Genomic DNA, 22,846 nt, shown 5'->3' on the forward strand with positions numbered 1-22,846 from the left:
TATGTTATTTTTGGTATAAATTAATGTTTTAAGCAACAATTGTTTATATAAACAACAATATTTTTCAAGCAATTTCATATCGTATATTCCAGCAAGAAAAAAGTTTAAACAACGTTACTTAAAATTAAGAAACTCATATAAGTACTTTCCATTAGAGGGACAAAAATCACCTATTCTGGACTCGTGTCTCCAACTTTGTCCCCTAAATAAAAGGTGACATGTGTATTAAAAAATCTACCTCATCCATAATTAAATTTCACAAAAAACAAATTATGTTTATTCCTTTCTTTCTTCACCTTCTCTATTTTCCAATTCTTCCTCATGGTCTCCAGCCCATTCAGAGTTTTTGGTGGAAGCAAACGTCTTCTCTGGGTTATGTCAGCGTCGATCATTTTTGAGTTCTTAATTGAGGATCAATTGAGTGCAAGATAATCTAGGTCAACAACAACGATTTCATAACAGCCCACGTCAAGAGTTCTTTATCAGAAAAGTGTCATTGATGAAGACATCAAGGCAGGGGAAGAACAACCAAGGGTTATGCTAATCGCCTTTGGAATCAGAACCCTATCCTTCTTGATCATGTACTCCTTCTTGAGCATGTTGATGCGATTCTTGCATTGCACATCAGTGTGATGGCATGGATGACCTCTTGGCAATGCTTCAAGTGAAGGTTGTTGCAATTGACTTTGTGGTAGCACTCTCCTTGTGTGTGATGAGTGTGAACTTGACTTAAACTTTGTTAGCTTTTTGTGAATCTTAATTAAAGATGAGGTGGATTTTTTAATACATGTGTCACATTTTCATTGGAGGGATAGGATTGGGACACAAGACTATAACAAAACAACTTAATATTAGAATTTAAAATTAATATTTTTTTTTCTTTTAAATTTTGAGACCTTGTGGGAGCTACGAGAACCTAGGGGAATGGGGACATGAAAAAAATCCCCCATGATGGGGTTTGGGAACACGAAGGGACGACGGGGATAGAAGATGCGAAGGGAAAGGTAGTTGGGGGATGGGGAGCGAGGGAGTAATTGTGGCTTCCGTCTTGTCTTATTGATATTCATAACAAGAAAAAGGTGATCTTCATCTCCAATGAAGATGCTTTTAAAAGTCCCAATAACCATGATTTTAATTGGATTGATAATGTAAAATTATTATGTAACCATTAAGCTCATAAAATATTTTGTGAAAAAAACTCATAAAATATTATTATTACTTTTTAGGTTTAAATATATTTTGTTTATACTTGTAATATAATATATTTCAATTTTACTACTCCTATTTCACTTTTTTCTTTTTATCTTATTACCTAAAATTTATTTTATATTTGATGACATGATAACTAATAAAGTATTACTGACTAAATAATGATATGATATGCTAATAGAAAATATGTTATCACTTAACAAATTATAACTTAAAACAGAAACTAAAATTAAACATACAAAATATTTCAGTAAAATAAAAAAGTGAATTCTAACTAATAAAATCAAAATGAGATATATAAAAACATGTTTATACAATTTATTTATCAGCAAATATTATTCAAAATTCGATTTAAGCCTAAAAAAATGCTACTCAGACGCCGTCGCTTTGATAAAGCCACGCCACCTGCCACCGTCACTTCCCCAAAAGCTAACATCACAAAAGCTCATTCCGAGATAGAGAGATTAGAGAGAGAAAATGAGTGAAGACGCGAAAAAGAACATTGCCGGAGCTCTAACGGCGAGGCCCAACTCGGATGACCAGAAACTATCGCCGTTACCGTCACCGGCGCCGGCCGTTCCTCCGAAGAAGGTCATCATCAAGAGCGCCGACATGATCCCCGACATGCAGAAGGAGGCCGTCGATATCGCCGTCGCCGTTAGTTTCGACAACTTTCTCCTTTTTTTTTGTGGTTCCTCGTTTTGGATTCTGTTTCTGGGTTTGGTTGTGCTTGCTGCGTTGTGTCATAAAGTCTTGACCATTTTGCGGATTATTCAGGCGTTTGAGAAGTACAATGTGGAGAAAGATGTTGCGGAGCAGATAAAGAAGGAGTTCGATAAGAGGCATGGCCCCACTTGGCATTGCATCGTTGGTCGTAATTTTGGTAAGTCTCTCTTTTTTTTTTTTTAATTACTTGTCAATCATTTTGGTACTTGGGTTCACTAGGATTTGGGGTTTATGTGATTGTTCTTTAGTAGAAATTGAGTAGATATAGATCTAAGCTAGTCCTTGTTTGCTTCTTTGCATGATTGGAATTTAGAAGTGATGCTGAAACCTAGGTTTTTGTTGTTCTTGTTGTTGTTGTTGGTTACTTATGGTTGATTCTCTAGTTATGGAATAAGATTTAGAGGCTTTCTGCTTATCTCTATTCTCCAGCGGAAAATTCTGAGCTGAATGGTATATGATTATGTAGTTTAGTTGGTGTGGTTTGTTTTGTATTGATGAGTCACCATTACTTATGTATCGTGGTATGTGGTGGTGACTGACATTTTGTTCCACTATGGTGATGAGTCACCATTACTCTTTGATTGTACCGCATAAGCTTCAGTGGATGAGTTTTCCCTTCTTTGTTGATTTGGGAAGTCTTTTTCTTGAATTAATGGTCACTGGAGGAGAACATGGTTGAATGTAACATTGATTATTTACATGTTGACATGAGGACAAATGCTCCATTATATTCCATGGGGGGCCTGTCATGTGGGATGAAATATTATTCACTGTGTTCTGTATTCATACAGAGAAAATATATGGTCTATTGTTAGATTAATGAGTTAATGACTATAGGGAGTGATGGAATATTCAAGTTATATCTAGTTGGAGATTATGAATTCAGGCTTGAAGAAATCATGACTGGATAAGTTATTTTGCTGTGAAAGAAGGGGCTATTTCTATTATATCTTCTTCCCCACAGTATGTGTCTGTCTTTCTTTTTCTGTAGATATCTCAATGTCAAGTCCTCCGCTTGTTAACAAGAACCTTTTGAAGATTAAAACATATTTACAATTGATGCTCTTTATTGAATCTTTGAAAATTATCTTGTGCAATTAATCTTTCAAGCATCATTCACAGTCTATAATCTCGGGGCTTTTGCTTGAATATGTATGTGATTGCACGATATTATGATTCAAGTTCAAGTTAATGAAACTTGTAATTTTTTTAATCCGGAAAAGTAGTTAATCTGTCAGTATGATAAAGCTTTAAGGTTTTGAGTAAGGCTATGAATTGGTCTCTTTGTGATAAAGCTTTAAGGTTACAAAAATGATGGTGAAAAGGGGTCTGTAAGCATCCCCGGGGAAGGGATTCCAGGGGGAACCATGGTAAGAACTAAGAAGGGAGGAGAGGATGAAGAGGTGAAGAGGCTTGAGGTTCCCTATTTTAAAGGGGAAGATCCTTACATTGGATCTATAGGGTTGAAAAGTATTTTGAAATTAATCAAGTGCTCAAGAGAAGGTTCTGGTTGTGCCAATCTGCTTAGAGCGTAAGGCACTTAATTGGTTTCAGTGGTGGGAGGTGTGGACAGAGCGCATCGCGTGGTTCATGTTCAAACGGGCATTGATGGGAGTTTGGATGATTCCAAAACACTTCATTGGAGAACCCACATCAGGCTCTTATAAGCCTTTGTCAGATCTCAGAAGCAATCACCAGAGGATTATAAAGAGATATCGCCCGCAAAGGGTGGAGGGCAGGAATCAACTATTGGAGATAGGGAAGATGGGCTTATTATGTGAAGAGGGTTGGTCCCGTCAACAATAGAACCACATTGGGAAACAAGTGGATAAGCCCCAATGACCTGAAAGAAATGAGCGGGACTAGATCATGTGGGTTGGTTATAGATCAATGAGTCAAACAGAGGGATCAGGGAGTGTGGGCTAGGGAAATAAAAAATTGGAAGGGAATTCTAGTACAGGCAACTGCAGGAATTCATCATTTAAGAAGACGACTGACAAAGAATTAGAGGTCAAGAGGAGGAGAAGAGTGTGCTTTAGATTCAATGACCCTTTTTACCCAGGACATGTCTGCATAAACTAGCATCTGCATGTCTATGGAGGGGTAGATGTGGTTTTTGGATGAGTTGTTGGAGGGGTTGGGAGATATAAAGGCTAGTTTTAAGGTTCATGTAATAAGGATTAATGTGAATGGAGAAGAGGTAGAAATAAAGGGGGATCCATCATTATCTAGAACTGTGGCAAAGGCAACATTAAAGGAGCTGAAAAGAGGAAATGAGGCATACTATGTGGTGTTAGGAATGTTAACACTTTATGACTTGGATTTGCTAAGAACAGTGGAAGGACTGGAGGGAGTGAGTTGGAGGAATATGCAGAGCTTTTTCAAGAAGCCATTGAACTACCTCCTACTAGAAGATGTGATCATGCAATAGAGACAAAGGCTGGATCTCAAATACCATATATCAGGCCCTACAGGTATCCTCACCACCAAAAGGATGAATAGAGAAGTTTGTGAAGGACATGTTGACTGCAGGGCTGATCAAATCTGAGTGTAAGTTCCACTGCAGTCCTCTGATTTTAGTTTAAAAAAAATACGAGTTGGAGACTTTGTACTGATTATAGAGCCATTAATAGCATTACTGCCCCCAATAAATTCCCAACCCAGGTTATAGAGAAGCTCCAAGATGAATTTTGTATGGTGCTGTCAAATTTTCAAAATTGGATTTAAAATTTGGATATCGCCAAATTAGAATGAGGGATAGTGACATTCATAAAATGACATTTAGAATACATGAGGTACATTATGAATACTTGGTTATGCTCTTTGGGCTAACCTATGCCCCAGCTCCCAACTACTTTTGAAGCCCTCATGAATGATATTTTCCATCTCTATTTGAGGAAGTTGGTGTGGGCATTATTTGACGATATTCTGATAAATAGTGCCACTCATGAGTCATGAAACTCATTTGGATCATCTGCGAATAGTGTTAGATGTATTGTGAACTCATGCCTTGAAGGTGAACTTCAAGAAGATGGAGCAATAGTCAGTTTCTAAATATATTTGGGGACTGAGGGTATTTTTAGGTTTGACTGTCCATTATAGGAGATTTGTCAAGGATTATGGAACTATTACAAGGCCTTTAACACAATTGCTAAAATGGAATAATTTTCAATGGGGAGAAGCTATGGAGGCTTTTCAGGTTCTCAAAAAAGCCATGACTGGACTGCTCACATTGAGCATGCCTAATTTTAGTATGCCATTTGAGATAGAAACCAATGCATTGGGATTTGGAATTGGTGCAGTTCTAATGCAACAGGGAAGATCCTTGGTTTTCTCTAGCCAAGCTGTATCGGAAAGGATGCAAATGAAATCTATGTATGAAAAGAAATTCATGGCTATTGTGTTTGCAGTGCAAAAATGGAGGCACTATTTGTTGGGGGGTGGGCCATTTTGTCATTAATAGTGATTAAAGAAGCTTAAAATATTTGTTGGAGCAGCGCATTTTAGATGTGGGAATCAACAGAAGGGGGTGTTCTCCTAATATAAATATTCATTCCAGTTTTGTTTCAATTTGATTTCTATCAGAATTCATATTATTGTGGAAGAGTCCAGGCCCCTCTAAAGTTGCTATAAGTGCTGCTTATACTTTCTCCATAATATTCATTCCCGGTCTTTTCTATTTGTGCAAGTCCATTCCTCTATCGCAACATTATCATTTTTTCGATACTTGTGTTCTTGGTACCTCGCTTTTCAACATTAATCACCATAAAGCATTGCTAATTGTATTAGTTTACAATGAAATTTTCCTTTAAGCTTGAGTGACACCTTCAAATCACAAAAAACACCTAATGTATTCCTCCATTTCATCCATATAGCTTGAATCCTATAATTTACATCTCCCTCTATCTCTTCACTATGTATGACAGATTCAAGTTACCCAAACTAGGTGCCCTGTTGTATGGATTATGGAATTGTAGCCATATTTGCATTACTTAAAAGTAAAAACCTAGCATTAACACAATCATACTGCCTATCCATATAATACAGGCTCTACAAAGTTTGTTGTTTACTGAATACTGTTTGAGTGCATGGCATAACTTCGTCTTTTATCTAGACTTAGGATTGGCTATGTAATGATTTGGAATAAGCACAACATAGGCAGAGTTAATTCTGAATTTAACTTCTTTAGTAAAATGGTGTCTAAACACACTGCACTCAATGGTAAACTAAGGGAATTCTTCTCCCATAATTTTTTAACTTTAAATACCTGCATAGGTGGTTCTTCTCCCATCATTTTTAATTAAATCAGTTTCATGGTTAAGAACTACATTTAAAGAGAGAACACTGTGTTTGACTACATTTACATGGGAGTATCAAAGGGTTGAATTATTTATAAACTTTCCTGACTCTCCTGAGTTCGGCTGACAGATCCTTTCACAATACCAGGCTTTTATTAAGCTTAAATTGTCACTCATGCTATTGCATGCTTAAACATAGTCTCAGCCATGAACAGAATAAAAGAACAGATATACCATTCATACAACAATTTCCTACAATGTTACTTTTTCACTCTCTCTCAATCACTCATCTTATTTCACACTTCTCTTATCATATTTCTCTCATTATTAAAAAATTATAGGAAGTTGTATAAAAATAATTTGTCTAAGAAGAATCACTTTTTGAGTTTTCAAACTTGATGCATACCTACACACACAAACAAACACACATGCATAAGGAAGTACAAACACTTAAAAATAGTAGACATACCTGTGTCAAATATGTATCAGTGGACACTTATTAAACACTGGATAATCCTAGTTGCAGTTTACTTGTTTTATTTTTAAATTTTTTTCAGCGACTAATGATAGCATTTTAATTTTTTACAGTGACTAATGGAATGCCACTATAATTACATTAATTTTACAGTGACTAACTTCTGAATGCTTGTTTAGATGTCAGTTGGGAGATCACAAAAGTAATATTACTCTCAAAGAACAAATTCTTCCTTCTTCATTTTGTGCCTTAAAATTTGGGAATGACATTGGAATCCCCCAAAACACATTCCCAACTTTTATCCAAACATACCCTAAAACCTTGATTTCCTCTTTTGATTTAAAAATTGTGCTTTTATGTTAATTATATATGTTGTACCATGTTTGTGTCATGTTCTATAATTTTTAAAATTTGTCGTGTTTAGTATATCATCCATGTTCTGTGATGCTTTTTTTTATTATCAAAAACGTGTTAATGTAGGTCATAACCATAAAATTGAGTTACAATATGGTACATTTATGTTTGTTAAGTTAATTTTCTTGTCATTAACTATGGTCCTGGTTGTTTCATTTATGAGATTGTGCTTGACAAGATGCCTGGATCTGGACAGCTAAAACAGAAAGTAGAAATTGAATCTCATGACGTGGAAATTTATGCATATTAGTTGGGGTAAAATGGGATGGGGAAACCACAATGTTTAGAACAAGAAAAGCTTAGTTTCAACTTTCAAATAAAATTTCAGTGATGTATTGTTACTGGCTTAGTTTATGATCTACTTCATTACATTTTCCTGTCATCACATCTCATAATGTTCTTGATGATGAGATCCAAAATTTTGGATACCGTGTGGAGTTCTTGATGCATTTACATTTTATGTGGTACAATCTAACCCCATCTTGTACCCAACACTATTCATTCTCTTTTTCAATGAAATTCAGACAATTAAAGCAAATAAGGACAAATTTGCTTGTTCTTGACTAGCCTACTTATATTCTTGTGGTAATGTTTAGAACGACACATTTTATTATTGAAGTGCATTTATGGATTTGTCTTCCTTTTTGCAGGCTCATATGTGACTCATGAAACAAACCACTTTGTTTATTTCTATTTGGATCAGAAAGCAGTTTTACTCTTTAAATCTGGCTAGAGAAGTTGACAACCATGGGAACTGTCTTGTGATTATGCCGATGTATTCCGTCCTCCATGTATTATTGTGCTTGTATATTTGATGTCATGTAAACTAGTTCTCGGTTTGGATATGAATTTAAGGATTACTTCATTCTGAAATCAGTTTTTTTCTTCTTTTTCTTCTTAGGTGATTTTGAAAAAGAATATTATTTCTTAAAAAAAAAAAAGCTTTCTGATGCATGCAATAAAATTGTTAGGGTCTGTTTGCTTTTGAAAATATTTTCTTATGTTGATTGTCTTATTTTTAAAAAAATAAATTTAATTTACAACTTTTCATATTTTTAAGAAACATGTTTTCCCCTAAAAAAAAAAAAGAAACGTGTTCGGTTTAAAAAGCTGAAAATCGTTTTGCAGCAAATGAAAACAATAAAGTATGTTTTAAAGTTGATTTTTTATTTGCTTAATATAATTATTATTTTTATTAAACAAACTTAAAAAAGAAAAGGTTAATTATGTTGTTTGTGTCAACTTTTTGCAAAATTTACTTTGTCTTTTAATAAAACTTTTAGCATTTTTTGTTTTCTTGACCTTTCTTTTGTTTATCATTTTAACTTTTGCTGTCAAGTATAACATTAATGAAGTGTCAACTACATTGGCAATTTCTTAGTTATTTCAAGTGCCTATCACGTCTTAAAAGTTGATGATGTGAGAATTCATGTGATTATCTTGATGGTAAATCATTCATCACATCATTATATTGATTGAGAAGTTTTAGTAGAGGGACGAGAGTCGCCAAATTTCAATAATGTGATGACTAACATGTTAGAGTTGTAAGCACCATTACAAACATACACATCAGCAGTGCAATGGGGCATTAACAATTTCACACTTCATGTGTGAGGGATTGTATTACCACTGTAATCATCTAATATCCTAATCGTTAAAGACACCACAATAAATAGGTGGCGTCCTTGTTATAACAAAGTCTACAATTGCTGGGATTTCTTGAGTTCCTCTGTAGCTATAGAACTCTTCACCGTGTGGTGTTTTGTAACATAAATAAACATATTAATATCTAATTTTTAGATAATAAAGATGAATATTTCTATCAATTGTGAATATTTTTTTTATAAAAGCATAATATATATTGGATAAGAATAGAAAATTTGTTCATAGCATTAATGCATAAAGTGTAAAGACATATTTAATACACTTTTTTTTTAGATGAAGAAAAGTTTAGGAGAGTTGGATTGTAAGAATTTACTACATCAGTTTATGTTTCGAGACTCCAATGTATACATAAATATTTGCAGACTGTCTACTAATATGATTTTCATATCGACAATAATAGATTTAAACCTGCATCTTCGTGAAATATGAAATCAATCTTTAACAGCTGAATTAATAACAACTGAATTAATCTTTGCTCTTTGCTGACATATTAAATATATGTATTTTTTTAGTTTAAATATGTTTTTCATACTTATAATATACTTCTTTTTTAGTTTATTACCTTAATTTTTTATTTTAACCATTTTACTTTTAGTATGTATCATTAGTCAAGTTTATTAAATATGACATCACATTTTATTAACTTGTTAAATCATTATTTAATTGATAATATGTATGATCTTTTAATTTGTTATATTATCACTTAATAAACTAAGACTAATAACAACAATTAAAAATAAAATTTTGAAAATATCAAGTACTAGAATAAAAAAAATTTAGATAATAAATTTTATATATATATATATATATATATATATATATATTATGTATGAAGAACATATTTGAATTTATTTTATTTTAGCCATAAACGTTGTAATAATCAGTCTGACCATGCATGACACGCACGGGTACCAAAAGACTGAAAGCAAAGTCCAGGCTCAGAAGTCAGAAGCATCATTGAATCACAGCCAATGGTCCACCTAATTTCTGTCATGCAAGTATTCTCGGCCAGTGCGGCAAGCAAGCATAGTCCTTTTGCATATTCTTCAGAAATTAACATATTCATCAAACTCCCACTACCTTATATTTTTCTAATAACAAAATTCTTAAATTCAAAAACACCAACCAATTTGATTTTTATTTATTTATTATTCCATAAACAAATAACATATTCTCCAAAACAGTGCCTATGGTGGGCCTCTTGCCAAACTCGGAAGCATTCCCTCCTCGAGTGTGTGGTGTGGTGTTGCAGTTGCAAATTGCAACACTCAGCACAACACTGCACCACTTTTGTTTCTGCATTGTGTTTCCCAGCTTAGCTACAACTACAAACAAGCCCACGTCGCTTTCATAAAACCACACCCACCTGCCACCATCACTTTCCCCAAAACCCAACTCATCAAAACTTAAACTCAGAGAGAGAGAGAGAGAGAGAGAGAGTAAAGAAATGAGTGAAGAAGCTAAAAAGAACTTCGTCGGAGCTCTAACGGCGAGGCCCACCTCCGATGACCAGAAACAAGCGCCGGCGCTGAATGTCCCTCCGAAGAAGGTCATCATCAAGAGCGCTGATATGATCCCCGACATGCAGAAGGAGGCCGTTGATATCGCTGTCGCTGTTAGTTTCAACAACTTTCTTCTCTCTCTCTCTCTCTCTCTTTTTTTTATGGTTCCTTGGTTTGGATTCTGTTTCTGGGTTTTGTTGTGCTTGCTGTGTTGTGTCATAAAGTCTTGACCTTTTTGCGGATTATTCAGGCGTTTGAGAGGTACAATGTGGAGAAAGACGTCGCGGAACAGATAAAGAAGGAGTTCGATAAGAGGCATGGCCCCACTTGGCATTGCATCGTTGGTCGTAATTTTGGTAACTCCCTTTTTGTTTTTTTTCCTTGCATTTGTCAATGATTTTGGTATTTGGGTATACTTGGATTTGTGGTTTGTGTGCTTCTTTTATAGTAGAAATTGGGTAGACATAAGGTTATGTAGGTTGGTCCTTGTTTGCTTTCAAAAGTGTGTTTATTTCTGTTCATGGTTGGAGTTTAGAAGCGATGCTGAAACCTAGGTTTTTGTTGTTGTTGGCTGCATACGATTGATTTTCTAGTTTTTGAATTAGATTTAGAGGTTTTCTGCTTATCTATATTTTCCAGGGGAAATTTGTCAGCTGAATGGTATATGAATATGTAGTTTAGTTTAGTTGGTGTGGTTTGTGTAGATGAGTCAGTATTACTTATGTACTGTGGTGACAGACATTTTTGTTCCATTATGCCCTGAACTCTGTTCATTAATTGTACCACATAAGCTGCAGTGGATGAGTTTCTACGTTGTTGTTTTGAGAAGTCTTTTCTTGCATTAATGGTTACTGGAGGAGAAAACAGTTAACCCACTAGGGTTGGCCTAATGGTGGGGGGTTTGGTTAGTATGTATGAGGTTTTCGGTTTGATCCTTATTATTGTCTTTTTGTACACAAAAAAAAAAAAAGAGGAAGAGGGAAACAATTAACCCACTAGGGTTGACCTAGTGGTGGGGATTTGGGTAGTATGAGGACTTAGGTTCGATCCTCATTGTTTTCTTTGTACACAAAAAAAAAAAAAACACAGAGAAACCGGTTGAATGTAACATCTAGTACTCTCATGTCTGTGTCCTGTGATTCCAGGCCCTTGAATTTGATAATAATTACCTTGGCTACTCAAATGTGAACTTGATACATGGAGGGCCACCTGGGCCAGCATTGTTGGATATACAGCACATGAGTGAACAATTTTCATCCAACATGACTTTCATACAGAGGGAAAAATATTGGTCTAATTAATAATGAGCTAATGACTATAGGGGCTGATAGAATTTTCAAGTTACATATAGTTGGAGCTTAGGAATACAGGTTGAAGAAATCATGACTGGATGAGTTCTTTTGCTGAGAATGAAGGGGCCATTTCTATTATATCTTCTTCCCTACAGTATGTGTCTGTCTTTCATTTTCTGTGGATATCTCAATGACAGCACTCCATTCTGAAAGCCTGCTGCTTGTTAACAAGATCCTTATGAAGATCGAAAGAGTGTTTACATTTGATGTTTTTTCTTGTATCTTAAATATTATCTATCAGTGCAATTAATCTTTCAAGAATCATTCACAGTCCATAATCTCTGGGGCTTTTGCTTAAATATGTTGTGCAATTGCACAATATTATGATTCAAGTTCATATTAATGCAACTTTTGTAATTTTACTTATTTATTAGTTTATATTAATATCAAAGCAAAAGAGCTCTTTCTTTCATGAATTATCTTTTCCATTTGTTTTAATCTTCTATATCAAGGAAATATGCCTTTCTTTAATTTTACTGTCTGGGGAGTCATCTCTCTTAAACACAAGAATAATATACCATTCATAGTGCTCTTTTGATATTGCATACCTAGGTAAGCTTGCATACTGTTCTGTTTGATAAATTTTTGGTGTATGTATGAGTAGAAGTTTAAAGTTTTCAGCTTTTTATTTATTTGCTTAGAAAGATTTTTGTAATGTTCACTATTATCCAATATCCTTGTTGAATTTTTGCCAATGCGCTTGAAGCTCAATACAGTCAATTGGCTCCAGCTCAATATTATAAAGTAGGGTGTGATGTTGATATCCAAGGTAAGCTACTAGTATTTTATGATAATGAGTGTTTACATGGAAAAGGAGTTCAATTTTGAATCTTTTTACAACAAAAACCACTTTCTACCAGGTTGGGTTGGCTATATGGACCAAATGATGTCATAATGTCATGTCAAAAACCAACTCGTTGGAGATAAGGGTGTTCATAAATTGATTTAGTCTATTGCAATTGATAAAACTAAACCAACAATAAAAAAAACAAAAACAAAAAAATTATTTTGGGAGGCCTGCACATGAGAGAGTTCTGCAAAGTATGCAGTGTCAACTCACGGCCAGTCTATATCATTAACTGTATCTTGGAAGTTATGAATATTAGTTGGGGCTAAAATAGGATGGGGAAACATCAAGGACTAGGCTATCGGCACAAGGAAACCTTGGTTTCAAATCAAGTTTCAGTGATGTACTATTACTGTTTATGAGATTCGGAATTCTGGATACCAAGGAGTTTGTAATGCACTTCCATATTATCATTTTAAGTTGTACAATCTAACCACATGATGTTCCAAATCTTGTATCATATTATGCCCTTAAAGACGATTTATTCTTTTTTTTTCCTGACATTCAGACAATTAAACCAAATGAAGATAACATTTCTTGTTCTTGCTTAGCTTACTTATAGTTATCATTGAAGTGCATTCATGTACTTCTCTTGCTTTTTGCAGGTTCATATGTGACTCATGAAACAAACCACTTTGTTTATTTCTACTTGGATCAGAAAGCGGTTTTACTCTTTAAATCTGGCTAGCCTTATTGTGGTAGCAAAGAAGTTGAGAGCAATGGGCATTGTCTTGTGATTATGCAGTCCTCCATGTATTGATTCCACTGACACTCAAAATCTTTGCAAGACATTCTTGTCCTTGTATATTTGATGTCATGTAATCTAGTTATCGGTTTGGATATGAATCTAAGGATTACCTTAGAAGAGTTTTCTAAAAAGGAAATATTATATCTTTTAAAAAAAAACCTTTCTGAAGCATGCACTGAAATTCTTAGGGGCTGTTGGCTTTTGAAAAAATTCTTATTTTCATTGTCTATTTTTTTAACATTGGCTACTTCCTCTATTTCACTGGTATTCGTGATTAGATCCTTCATTTTATCAAGGTTTAGGATCAAGTAATGATCTCTCCTTACTCTTTGGCATGTATGGGATGGATTGAAATAGCCACGAATCACGCATATAAGGAGTATTAAAGGGTTCATGCTATTATAAAGCCTCTATTCTCTACATTGTTGGAGAGTGCAAGAACTGGCTCAATTGTAATTCTTCTTTTTCTTAAGTGGTCATTTGGTTAAATGGTAAAGTCCACCGTATGGTATGGTGGCTCTGAACATTTCAAGGCACCAAGGTAATGTTGGCTTTGGGGTCTTCTTCGGGACTATATTAGTTTTAACTTTTGTGGGTTTCATGGGAATTTTGGAGTAGCTGATAACATTATGTAGATCTCCTTGCCATTTGCTAATGCCTGGAATTAGGGGTGCAGGAAAGTTGGATGTTCTTCACATTTCTTGAAGTTAATCTATTCGTTATCATTGTTTTGAAAACCGGATTGGACCAGCCGGTTCAATTGGGAACCACACCCAAAAAAATGGGGGCATTTTGGAACAAGTAAAGAACTAGTTGAATCGACATTAAACTGATGCAAAGAACCAATTTGAACCGGTCTCCATTATAACTTCGAAGAGCTCAATTAAGGAAGGGAAACAACATACAACATAATAGGGTGTGAGTTAAAAAATTTGTGCTTCTTAAGAAAGAAAAATTTGCTTTCCAGAGAATCTTCCTTTGCTAAACACTCTAGAGTTTATGTTAGATACTTGTTGTTGAAGTACAAGTATGAAGTGAAATCTTATATCATGTAGGAATGAGAAGGTGTAGTACCATATAAGTGAGAAGACGCATAAATTCGAGCCTCAAGGTTTTAGATTAAAGTGTGTTATCAGGTTCACTTATATGATTGTTCATAGTCCATTGGTATAAATTTTCCAGGTGTCCCCCCCCCTCCCCTCAATTGCACAATAATTGATATTAGAGTCGATGGATTGACTTGGTGAACGACTGAGTCAAGTAAGATGGTGATGATAGATCCGTAGACATGGAGATCTCTTGTATCAAAAGTCTTCCTGACAAGGAGTTTAGGAGGCATGTCCCTTGGGTGGAGCAATGATGCAAATATCTGGAGCATGTTGACTCTAATGTCAACCATAAAAATACTTGTATATAAAAATGGCTTTCGCTCAAGGGAGAGGTTACCATATGGAAAAGCCTCACATTCGAGGGGGAGATTATTGGAGTACAAGTGTGAGGTGAAGTCCTACATCAGATAGAAATAGAAAAGTTGAATACGTGAGGAAAAAACTCAAACCCGAGCCTTAAGGTTTTAAGTTAAGGTATGGTGTCAAGTTTACTTCATGGCCCATTGGTGTAAATCTCTTTGGTGTTTACCCCCTCTCGATTTCTTAACAATTGTGTTTACTCCCTCGGTTTTCCAACACTTGTATTATTATTATGTGATTTGAGAAGTGATAAAAGAGTTTGTTCAATAAATGGAAAACTGAGATAGAGAGAACTTAGAGGATTAGTTAGGGGACTAGTGCTTCTAAAGTGAATTTGTAAACACAATTGAGTCTTATGTGAGTTGGTTTAACTACAAAGTTGTGGGTAAAGTATTGAGAGATTTGTCAAAGAATACTTGAAGTCTTAAAGCCTAAAGAACCTTACGTTTGAAATTGACTTTCATAAAGTAATGTTTGGGATTTTAATACTTCCGTAAATTAATTCTCAGTATTTTTGAAAGAAAAAAAAAATCTATTAAAAGTGGATACATTTAATAAAAAAAATATATAATTATAAATACCAATTGCTACAAAATGCTGACCCAAAGACTATAAGCCCCAATTATTCATTATTCAACTTTAGCCCAACGTTCCTTATTAGTTATTACTTATTACTCATCTTCCTAGCAAAACATGTACCAGAGCTCATATAGACGTGAGGCACTGGATTGTGACCCTAAACTGTTAGCAACAAGTCTCTACAATCAAGGATTCAATATAAATGTGGGGACAATGCTATTTGGTGCAAACGGTTATGTGTAGAATGGTACAAAAGACACATGTCACTATCTCATTCAACAAAAGTTTAATAAAATATTATAAAGCAAAAATCACGATAAAACTTAGAAAGGGAAATGCTTCTTGTTACGAAGCAACACGAAACTTAAAACAAGTTTATCGTGATCTTTGTTTTATAATATTTTTTTTAACTTCTGCTAAATGAAATAGTGACATGTATTTTGTATCATTCGTACACATAACCGTTCGCACCAAATAGTATTGCTCTTCCATAAATGTGCTCCTCGCACACCATCATCATGTGGTAGACATCACCCTAGCTCTTGAGAGCCATGTAAGTAAGCTTAGCAAAACACAAGCTACACACACTCACTCTATTTTTATTTACTTCATCATCTCCTACATATAATAACTTTGTGGGTGATCATATTGGAGTTGGCTCTTGAAAAACCACCGAAAATTCCAAACTTGACCTTAAATTAAATACTCTTAATTGCTGGCTCACGTTGAACAACTATCATTCAATTTACATATCATCGATAATGTTAAATTTAAGTAATTATTCTAATTGTCAATTTTTAGTAACATAATAATACAAATCAGATAATATATATTTTATAAAATATATATTCACAATATAATAAAATTGAATTTATTAGGTGGGTGGGGACAGGAAGCAAAGACGAGATCCCAGAGTTAAATTCTGATAATATGTTAGATTTTATCTTAAAACTATTAAGTAAAGTTATCCAACAAATTACATTCCAAAGAGTAAGACGATCTATGTGGGAGTTGATATTTCTCAATAAAGATATTCAAATCATACCAGAAATTTAAAGATTCTAATTGGTATAATTATAAAAAATAACAAAATTAAATTTATTAACCATGTTAACTTTACCTTAAAAAAAGCTACTGTAACTTTTATATTATTTCATAAAAAAAACCTTTTTTTTATAATTAAAACGTGATTATATCATTAATCGGTTAATTGTTCTTGGTTTTACCTTTTTCTTTTGAAGTTGTCAAGACTCATGAAGAGTTTGCCTAGGGGAGTTCTGAAAGAGCAGCCAATGAGTGTACTGTAGATAAGAATTCTGAAAAGCGCAGGGATAACTTCCTCTTGTATCCTGATACGTGTTAAATATATGTTCCATGGTCATTACGTTTTGCAGTTGGTGTCATACATAAAATATTAATATATCTATTACACGTTTACAAAATCAGACTCATAAATAATATATTTTCATTCCTTTTTATAATAAACAGGTTATACTGTATTAGTATTAAATAGGAATGGAGGTAATATAATTTAAAAATCGCTGTTTTATACATTTTTTTTATAAAATAATATTAAAAAAATTATTTAAATAAATTCTTTTCATTTTTTCAATATATTTCATTATTGAATTTACAAATAAGAATGTGATATATTCTTATTAAGTATTTATTCCCTCCATTTCATATTGTATATCTTTTTAAGCGTTTTAGTTTGTCTCTGAATATTTATTAACTGAACAAATATAAAGTATTCATTATTTTTCAGTAATATTTCTTTTATTGATATATCGCCTAAATATTTAAATTTTGATTAGCAATTATATTTTAAATTTTTATTAAGAATGCACTTTTACTAAAAAAATCATTTTATTATTATAATTTGAGTAATTAATTAATATTTTTAAAATATATTATTTAAAAGACAGATAATATGAATCTCAAAGAATTCTTGCCTCATCTTTCTTTCAATGATAAATGATTTCTTCAATGCAACTTAAAATGTACTTGTGCATGGATTTCTTTCGACTAGACAATGTGCTCAACAATTGCGAAAATAAAGTAAGGGGAAAAATATCTTACATTTGATAGCAATTTCAGTACCACAAAATTGTACAAGAATCTCTAAACTCCCTGTGAGTGCATTTCAATTTTCAAACTATAAGTCACTATATATAAACTTATGTTTCTTTGAAGTTTCAACCAAATATTTATATACTTACCATAAAAGAACGTTTCTAAAATCCACAATGTGTATGTATAATTCAATTTGAGTTTTTTCATTTTTAAAACAGTAGCGATATTTATTTCCATACATTTATAATCCTGCTATAGCCTTATGTCTGTCCATTGCAGGTACACACATAAAATGATCAATATTCGGATTCATTGATGTGAGATAAAGTAGCTATTTGGTACAAAACATCGAAAACAGTATATATAGTTTACTTTTAGATACAAAAATTTCTTCTTTACATTATACCACCAAAAAATATTGATAGTTTTTTTTTTTTTGAGTTCAATGCATAACTATGGCTGGCATATTTCAACTTCAACACATCGCATTCTTTCAAAGGCTTCATATAGTTAAAAACAGAAGGAAATCAACTACTTGTCCTCTTTTTCTAATTACATGAAAATGACTATTAGATTAGGACTGTCATGGTAGTTCTCGACCTTTAATGATTTTTTATAAGAAAAAATTAATTAAAAATAGAGTACAAATTAAGGTACTCTAACCTTTAATGAATGATTAATTTCTCGTAGGTTGAAAAATTATATATTTTCAATATTTTTTTTATTCTGTATATATATTCAACGTTAGTATAATATACTACCTTTTTCTAAATGCTTGTTTTTTAACTAGTGTGATACACGGGCTAAACAAAAGATTTGAATGCTTTTATTTAGATTAATTTTTTTATTTAACTATAAAAATAAACAGAGACGTTTAATAAAGAATATGATATTTTTTATTTGATTTTTTTGTCATATAATTAAAGTAAATCTCGTATATATGTTATAAAACTATGTGCACATTTGAAATTTTGGGTCTATAAAAAGAATATGTTTAAACAACTTTTATAATTAAAAGAGAAAATTCCTACTTTTGATGAAGGACAAATTATTATTTTCTTATTAAAGAGTACCATCTTAATCTACATCAGGATCATTCACGTTTATATAGAAGAAAATGCATCTTTAAAAAATTTCCAAATTTCGATTTAATGTCACTTAATGTATTCCACTAATCATGCTTGTGACAAAATTTACATATTGACATTAAAAGTAAACTTAATTGATTTCAAATTAATTGTTATTGGTGCACAAAATTAATGTTATTTATATTAAAATCTTTACATTAGACTTATTATAGTATATTATTATATTAAAATCTTTATATTAGACTAATCAATTCCTTAAAAAAATTAACATAATCAATTTAAAATCTTTAACGGGTAATTAGATGTAATAAATTATTTTTTTAACGTAACTAATATATTTTATTCTGTTCAACTATATTTATTAACAACATTTAATTTGGCAACCAATTAGTATTAAATGTGTGAATATGATTTGTAGGATTTTTACAATTAAATTAAATTAAATGTTATAAATTTAGTTATATGCAGCAAGTGCATATATAAATTTAACCGTAATTTTTTATATTTTTTGAATAAGGTATTCTTTTATTGATTCGTAAATATATTTTTGAGATATTTTGACTCAATCAAACGATCATAATATATTTTTAATTAATTTTTTTATAGAAAAATAAGACCAATGTCTACCATTTTTAAATATAAAATAATTTCTTTCCTTGTAAATGTTCTTTTTTATAATTATTATCTATTTAATTATACTGGAAATTTAAAATACAAAAATATAAAGTTTTACATATCATGTTTATTTATTTAACTTATTATTTATTTCAATTTTATATATCACATTTTAAGTTAAAAATATAATATTTATATATATATAATTATAATATAAAAAATACTTCTACCGTTACATTTTATCCTTAAAAAGAGGGAGAAATTTAAAATTATTAATGGGAAATAATTCATTTTAGGATGAAAGATTATACTCTTTTATCCTTAAAAAGAGCCGGAAAATTAAAATTATATGTTTACCCTCACTTCTACTTTTATATATATATATAATTTCATTTGAAACAAATTATTGAGTAAAAATTACTAACCTATAAAATGCTAGGCAACTTTTCAACAAATAATTCATCATAGATATATATTCCGCATTCAAGTCCCCGCGGTTGCTTCAAATATTCAAAATTAATGTATCAAAATGGTATTGGCCATACTTAAGCAAGCTAATTGGACTAGCAAACAAGTCATTGCAAACTTGCCATTCAGGGTTAGGCACTAGCCGACACATATACACATTGAAATATAACATAAAAATGAAAAACTCTTCAGAAAAAAAAAATACATATACCTAGAATTCATGCATGTAAAAAAATGCTTCATATCACCTTTGAGAGCTGGAAATTAAACATCAAACGTGCTATTGCCAACCACAAACAGAATCTTGTACGACAATTCCTCTAAATGCGAGTTACAGGAAAGAAAACTCAACCAATAATAACAAGTGGTGTCCATTGTCATTTTGGTTAACAACAAACACAGCAATTCATTACCACAGGACCAAGGTACTCACTGAGTCACTATGCACCAGCTTGCAGTTAGGAACCACCAAGCATCACTACCACAACCCTATCAAAATTTTAACAATTATAAATAGAAACCACGGCCACAAGTCTTATGCCCTAAACTGGTGGCAAAATGGTTGACATAAATCACATTCCAACAAAGCAAAAAACATGTCACAAATGCCCTTCTAACCGTGACAAAAAATAAGGGGTCAGGCTTCTGCCTCCGGTTTGTGGGTAATAATGAAAGAATAATGTTTTGTGTTAGTCTATATCTATACCACGAGAGAGAAAAACACACCAAGGAGGAGCAATAATCTAATTTAACGAGTTATATAACGTGAGAGTGACAAGATGGGAATGATTAAGAGAAATGGAATGTGGTAAATGAGTGTTTATATTGATCGAGGTATTATCATTGTTGATATATAAAAACCACCACTCTATACATATTATCATATACGAACATTCATTTCATTCTCCTTTTCTTTTATTTCTGTCACATCATATCTCATTACATTTATGAAAAAAAAATTACACATACAACTCATTTTTATAAGTGAAAATAAAAAGAGATATAAAAAATAATGAAAAAACAAACAAATATGAAAAATAATATAATAAAAATGAAGAGAGAAATAAAATAAAATAAGTGAAAATATGATAATAACAAGCTTTATATTTATCATCACTCCCCTTTTCTATTTCCTTGTCTCTAGACATATTGATTAACATTTTAATACATGCGTGTCTAGCTACAAAACAATAATATATTGGAAAAGCATTATCACACATTCACACGTACGGTTTCAACCAAAGAGGTTGGAGAATGGAGCCCCATAAAATAAAAGCTGAAAGGACATTTTGGCTTCATACTAGGAAGCAAAAGGACAAAAACTTTGAAGTTATTACATAACACATAAACCAAACCAGGGGTAAAAGTAAAACCGGAGAACGTAGCTAGAAAACAAAACACAAGAAAAGAAAAAATGAAAATTCCCCCATTTTTGGTCAACCAGTATTTTCTTCTTTTCTTTCTACTCTAGGCTAGGTCATCACTTCATTCATCATGTATAAGCAAAAGTGCAAAACCACCGTGTCAATTTGTTGCTGAGGAAGAAGTAAAAGAACAACACTTGTCTTTCTGGATACTAACAATCTCTTCCTCATCCATGAAAATCTGCTTGCACCTGCACTCCACGCTACAGAAAGCCCTGTCCCCTCTTCAGATGCACATTCATGTTCCAAAACAGACCCCAAAAAACAAACCTTTAATCTATATATATCAATGAATAACCATAAAAGTTTATATATATCTTGTCAGAAAAAAACCACAGTGAAATGAATAATAGGTAACATTATTAACATAGCATTTTTAATATAAGTAGGCTAAAACAAAATCTGGGTTTGAAGGGAAAGTGAGAAAGTGTCAGAAAAAAGAGAACAAACAAAGCATGTGTGTGTGTGTATATATATATATATATATATGTAATATATATAGCTAGCTAGGTTTAATGTTCAAGGACTATTGACTCACTTGTACATGTAGATGTCTTTCCCTGGCAAGAGTCTCTTCCTGCAGAGAAAGCATTGGTCTAGAAACTTTGCTGCTTCCTGAAAAGGAGAGTGCTGAGAAAGAGAAACACTACTCACTGCAGCAGCAGCAGAAGAAGAAGAGTGTTTGTTGTTGCTGCTGCTGCTGCAACTACTAAGCATCATTGTTTTGTTAATCACTTGTGGAGTCTTCTTGCTAACACTGCCTTTCTGTGCTTCTAACACCACACTCAAACCCACCATCTTTCATTCTTTGTTTTACTCTATCACTTTTTTTTCCCCTTTTCTTTGGTCTCTACACTCAAGAAGTTAAAAGGTGTTTAGGTAAGTGAAAAGAAAGGAATGGAATAGACACAATGAAACTAAAGAGAAGAGAAGTAAAGAAAGAAATAGAAAAGGGTCAATGTGGTGGGTCCCCTACAGCTATGGAGCAGTAAAACAAAGATCAATGATTTGACTGCTTTTGCTATTCAACTGCCACGTATCTCTTTTGCAGCTTCCATTTCTTCATTTTCTGAAATTTTTTTGGTTATTTTTGGCTTCAATTACTTTGTTGGTTTTGTCGGCTAGTGTTAATGTTCCTGTGGCAACACTTTTGGCCGATGCATACATCTATCTATCAATCAATTATTCATTAATGAAGAAGGGTTCAGTAGTGCGGAAAAAAGAAAATAAATAACAGAAAAATTTTAAAATTTAATATAAGTACTTTTATACTTTACTTTAATACAAAATTTTTATCTTAATTCTTTTTAATTTCTTTTAACTCCATTTCCACTCTACTAATGGATACTTTAATAATAATGCATGAGTTGTATTATTCATATTATAATTTTTTTAAAACTAATATTTATTATTTTTATATTATGTTAATTAAGTATCTTATTATATATATATATATATATATTCCTTTTTAATATTTATTTTTATATGCAATCATATAAATATAACTGCTCATCATAATCTTTTGATGGTCTACAACGGCAAGAACCAATTTACCCAATATATAATGATGGGCTGTTATCAGTTATTAATTATTAATATACACCTAATTTTTCTTCCACCTTATTTCTCTTCTGGTTCTACCCTTTTTTTTTACAGTACACTCTAAAATTATTAACATCAATTAGTTTCTTTCTATTTATACACTCTCTAATGGCAGAAATTGTTAGATGATTCAAAACAATTATAATTTTTATTAATTTTTACATGATATATAATTAAATGTTAGTAATATTTTTGATAAATTAATATATAAATATTTATTTTGATCTTTGAAGGTGTTAAGTGGTGATAAATTGATTTCTAAATGATAAAAAATTTGAATTTAATCTCCGAA

General features: G+C 32.3%; 3 protein-coding genes across 4 annotated transcripts; 2 read left to right on the forward strand and 1 right to left on the reverse strand.

Moving 5' to 3' along the window:
* Positions 1 to 1,595: 1,595 nt before the first annotated feature.
* LOC114388613 (dynein light chain 2, cytoplasmic-like) lies at positions 1,596 to 8,010 on the forward strand. Its single transcript, XM_028349183.1, has 3 exons — positions 1,596 to 1,866; positions 1,987 to 2,092; positions 7,773 to 8,010. Exons 1-3 carry the CDS (start codon positions 1,687 to 1,689, stop codon positions 7,853 to 7,855), a joined length of 369 nt encoding a protein of 122 aa, XP_028204984.1. The 5' UTR covers positions 1,596 to 1,686; the 3' UTR covers positions 7,856 to 8,010.
* A 1,961-nt stretch (positions 8,011 to 9,971) lies between these two features.
* On the forward strand, positions 9,972 to 13,474 carry LOC114388612 (dynein light chain 2, cytoplasmic-like). Of its 2 annotated transcripts, XM_028349181.1 has the most exons (4): positions 9,972 to 10,402; positions 10,540 to 10,645; positions 12,348 to 12,410; positions 13,094 to 13,446. In XM_028349181.1, the coding sequence occupies exons 1-4, from the start codon at positions 10,235 to 10,237 to the stop codon at positions 13,174 to 13,176; spliced, it is 420 nt and encodes a 139-aa protein (XP_028204982.1). In that variant the 5' UTR covers positions 9,972 to 10,234; the 3' UTR covers positions 13,177 to 13,446. The 2 variants fall into 2 exon arrangements, with proteins under 2 accessions (XP_028204982.1, XP_028204983.1); XM_028349182.1 differs by lacking the exon at positions 12,348 to 12,410 and having other exon boundaries at positions 9,978 to 10,402; positions 13,094 to 13,474.
* Positions 13,475 to 20,703: 7,229 nt separating this feature from the next.
* Positions 20,704 to 21,850, reverse strand: LOC114385721 (FCS-Like Zinc finger 15-like). Its single transcript, XM_028345767.1, has 2 exons — positions 21,491 to 21,850; positions 20,704 to 21,176 (listed from the first exon to the last, which is right to left on the reverse strand). The coding sequence occupies exons 1-2, from the start codon at positions 21,748 to 21,750 to the stop codon at positions 21,053 to 21,055; spliced, it is 384 nt and encodes a 127-aa protein (XP_028201568.1). The 5' UTR covers positions 21,751 to 21,850; the 3' UTR covers positions 20,704 to 21,052.
* Between the last annotated feature and the right edge of the window lie 996 nt (positions 21,851 to 22,846).

The sequence above is a fragment of the Glycine soja genome, chromosome 15 (assembly GCF_004193775.1).
Source record: "Glycine soja cultivar W05 chromosome 15, ASM419377v2, whole genome shotgun sequence".
Classification (NCBI taxonomy): domain Eukaryota; kingdom Viridiplantae; phylum Streptophyta; class Magnoliopsida; order Fabales; family Fabaceae; genus Glycine; species Glycine soja.

Coding starts and splice junctions, on each gene's coding strand:
- LOC114385721 (XM_028345767.1), bottom strand. CDS start 21,750: ATGGTGGGTTTGAGTGTGGTGTTAGAAGCACAGAAAGGCAGTGTTAGC. Junction 21,177..21,490: donor AAAGACATCTACATGTACAA/GTGAGTCAATAG, acceptor GTGCATCTGAAG/AGGGGACAGGGCTTTCTGTA.
- LOC114388612 (XM_028349181.1), top strand. CDS start 10,235: ATGAGTGAAGAAGCTAAAAAGAACTTCGTCGGAGCTCTAACGGCGAGG. Junction 10,403..10,539: donor CCGTTGATATCGCTGTCGCT/GTTAGTTTCAAC, acceptor CGGATTATTCAG/GCGTTTGAGAGGTACAATGT. Junction 12,411..13,093: donor GTGTGATGTTGATATCCAAG/GTAAGCTACTAG, acceptor TGCTTTTTGCAG/GTTCATATGTGACTCATGAA.
- LOC114388613 (XM_028349183.1), top strand. CDS start 1,687: ATGAGTGAAGACGCGAAAAAGAACATTGCCGGAGCTCTAACGGCGAGG. Junction 1,867..1,986: donor CCGTCGATATCGCCGTCGCC/GTTAGTTTCGAC, acceptor CGGATTATTCAG/GCGTTTGAGAAGTACAATGT. Junction 2,093..7,772: donor CATCGTTGGTCGTAATTTTG/GTAAGTCTCTCT, acceptor TCCTTTTTGCAG/GCTCATATGTGACTCATGAA.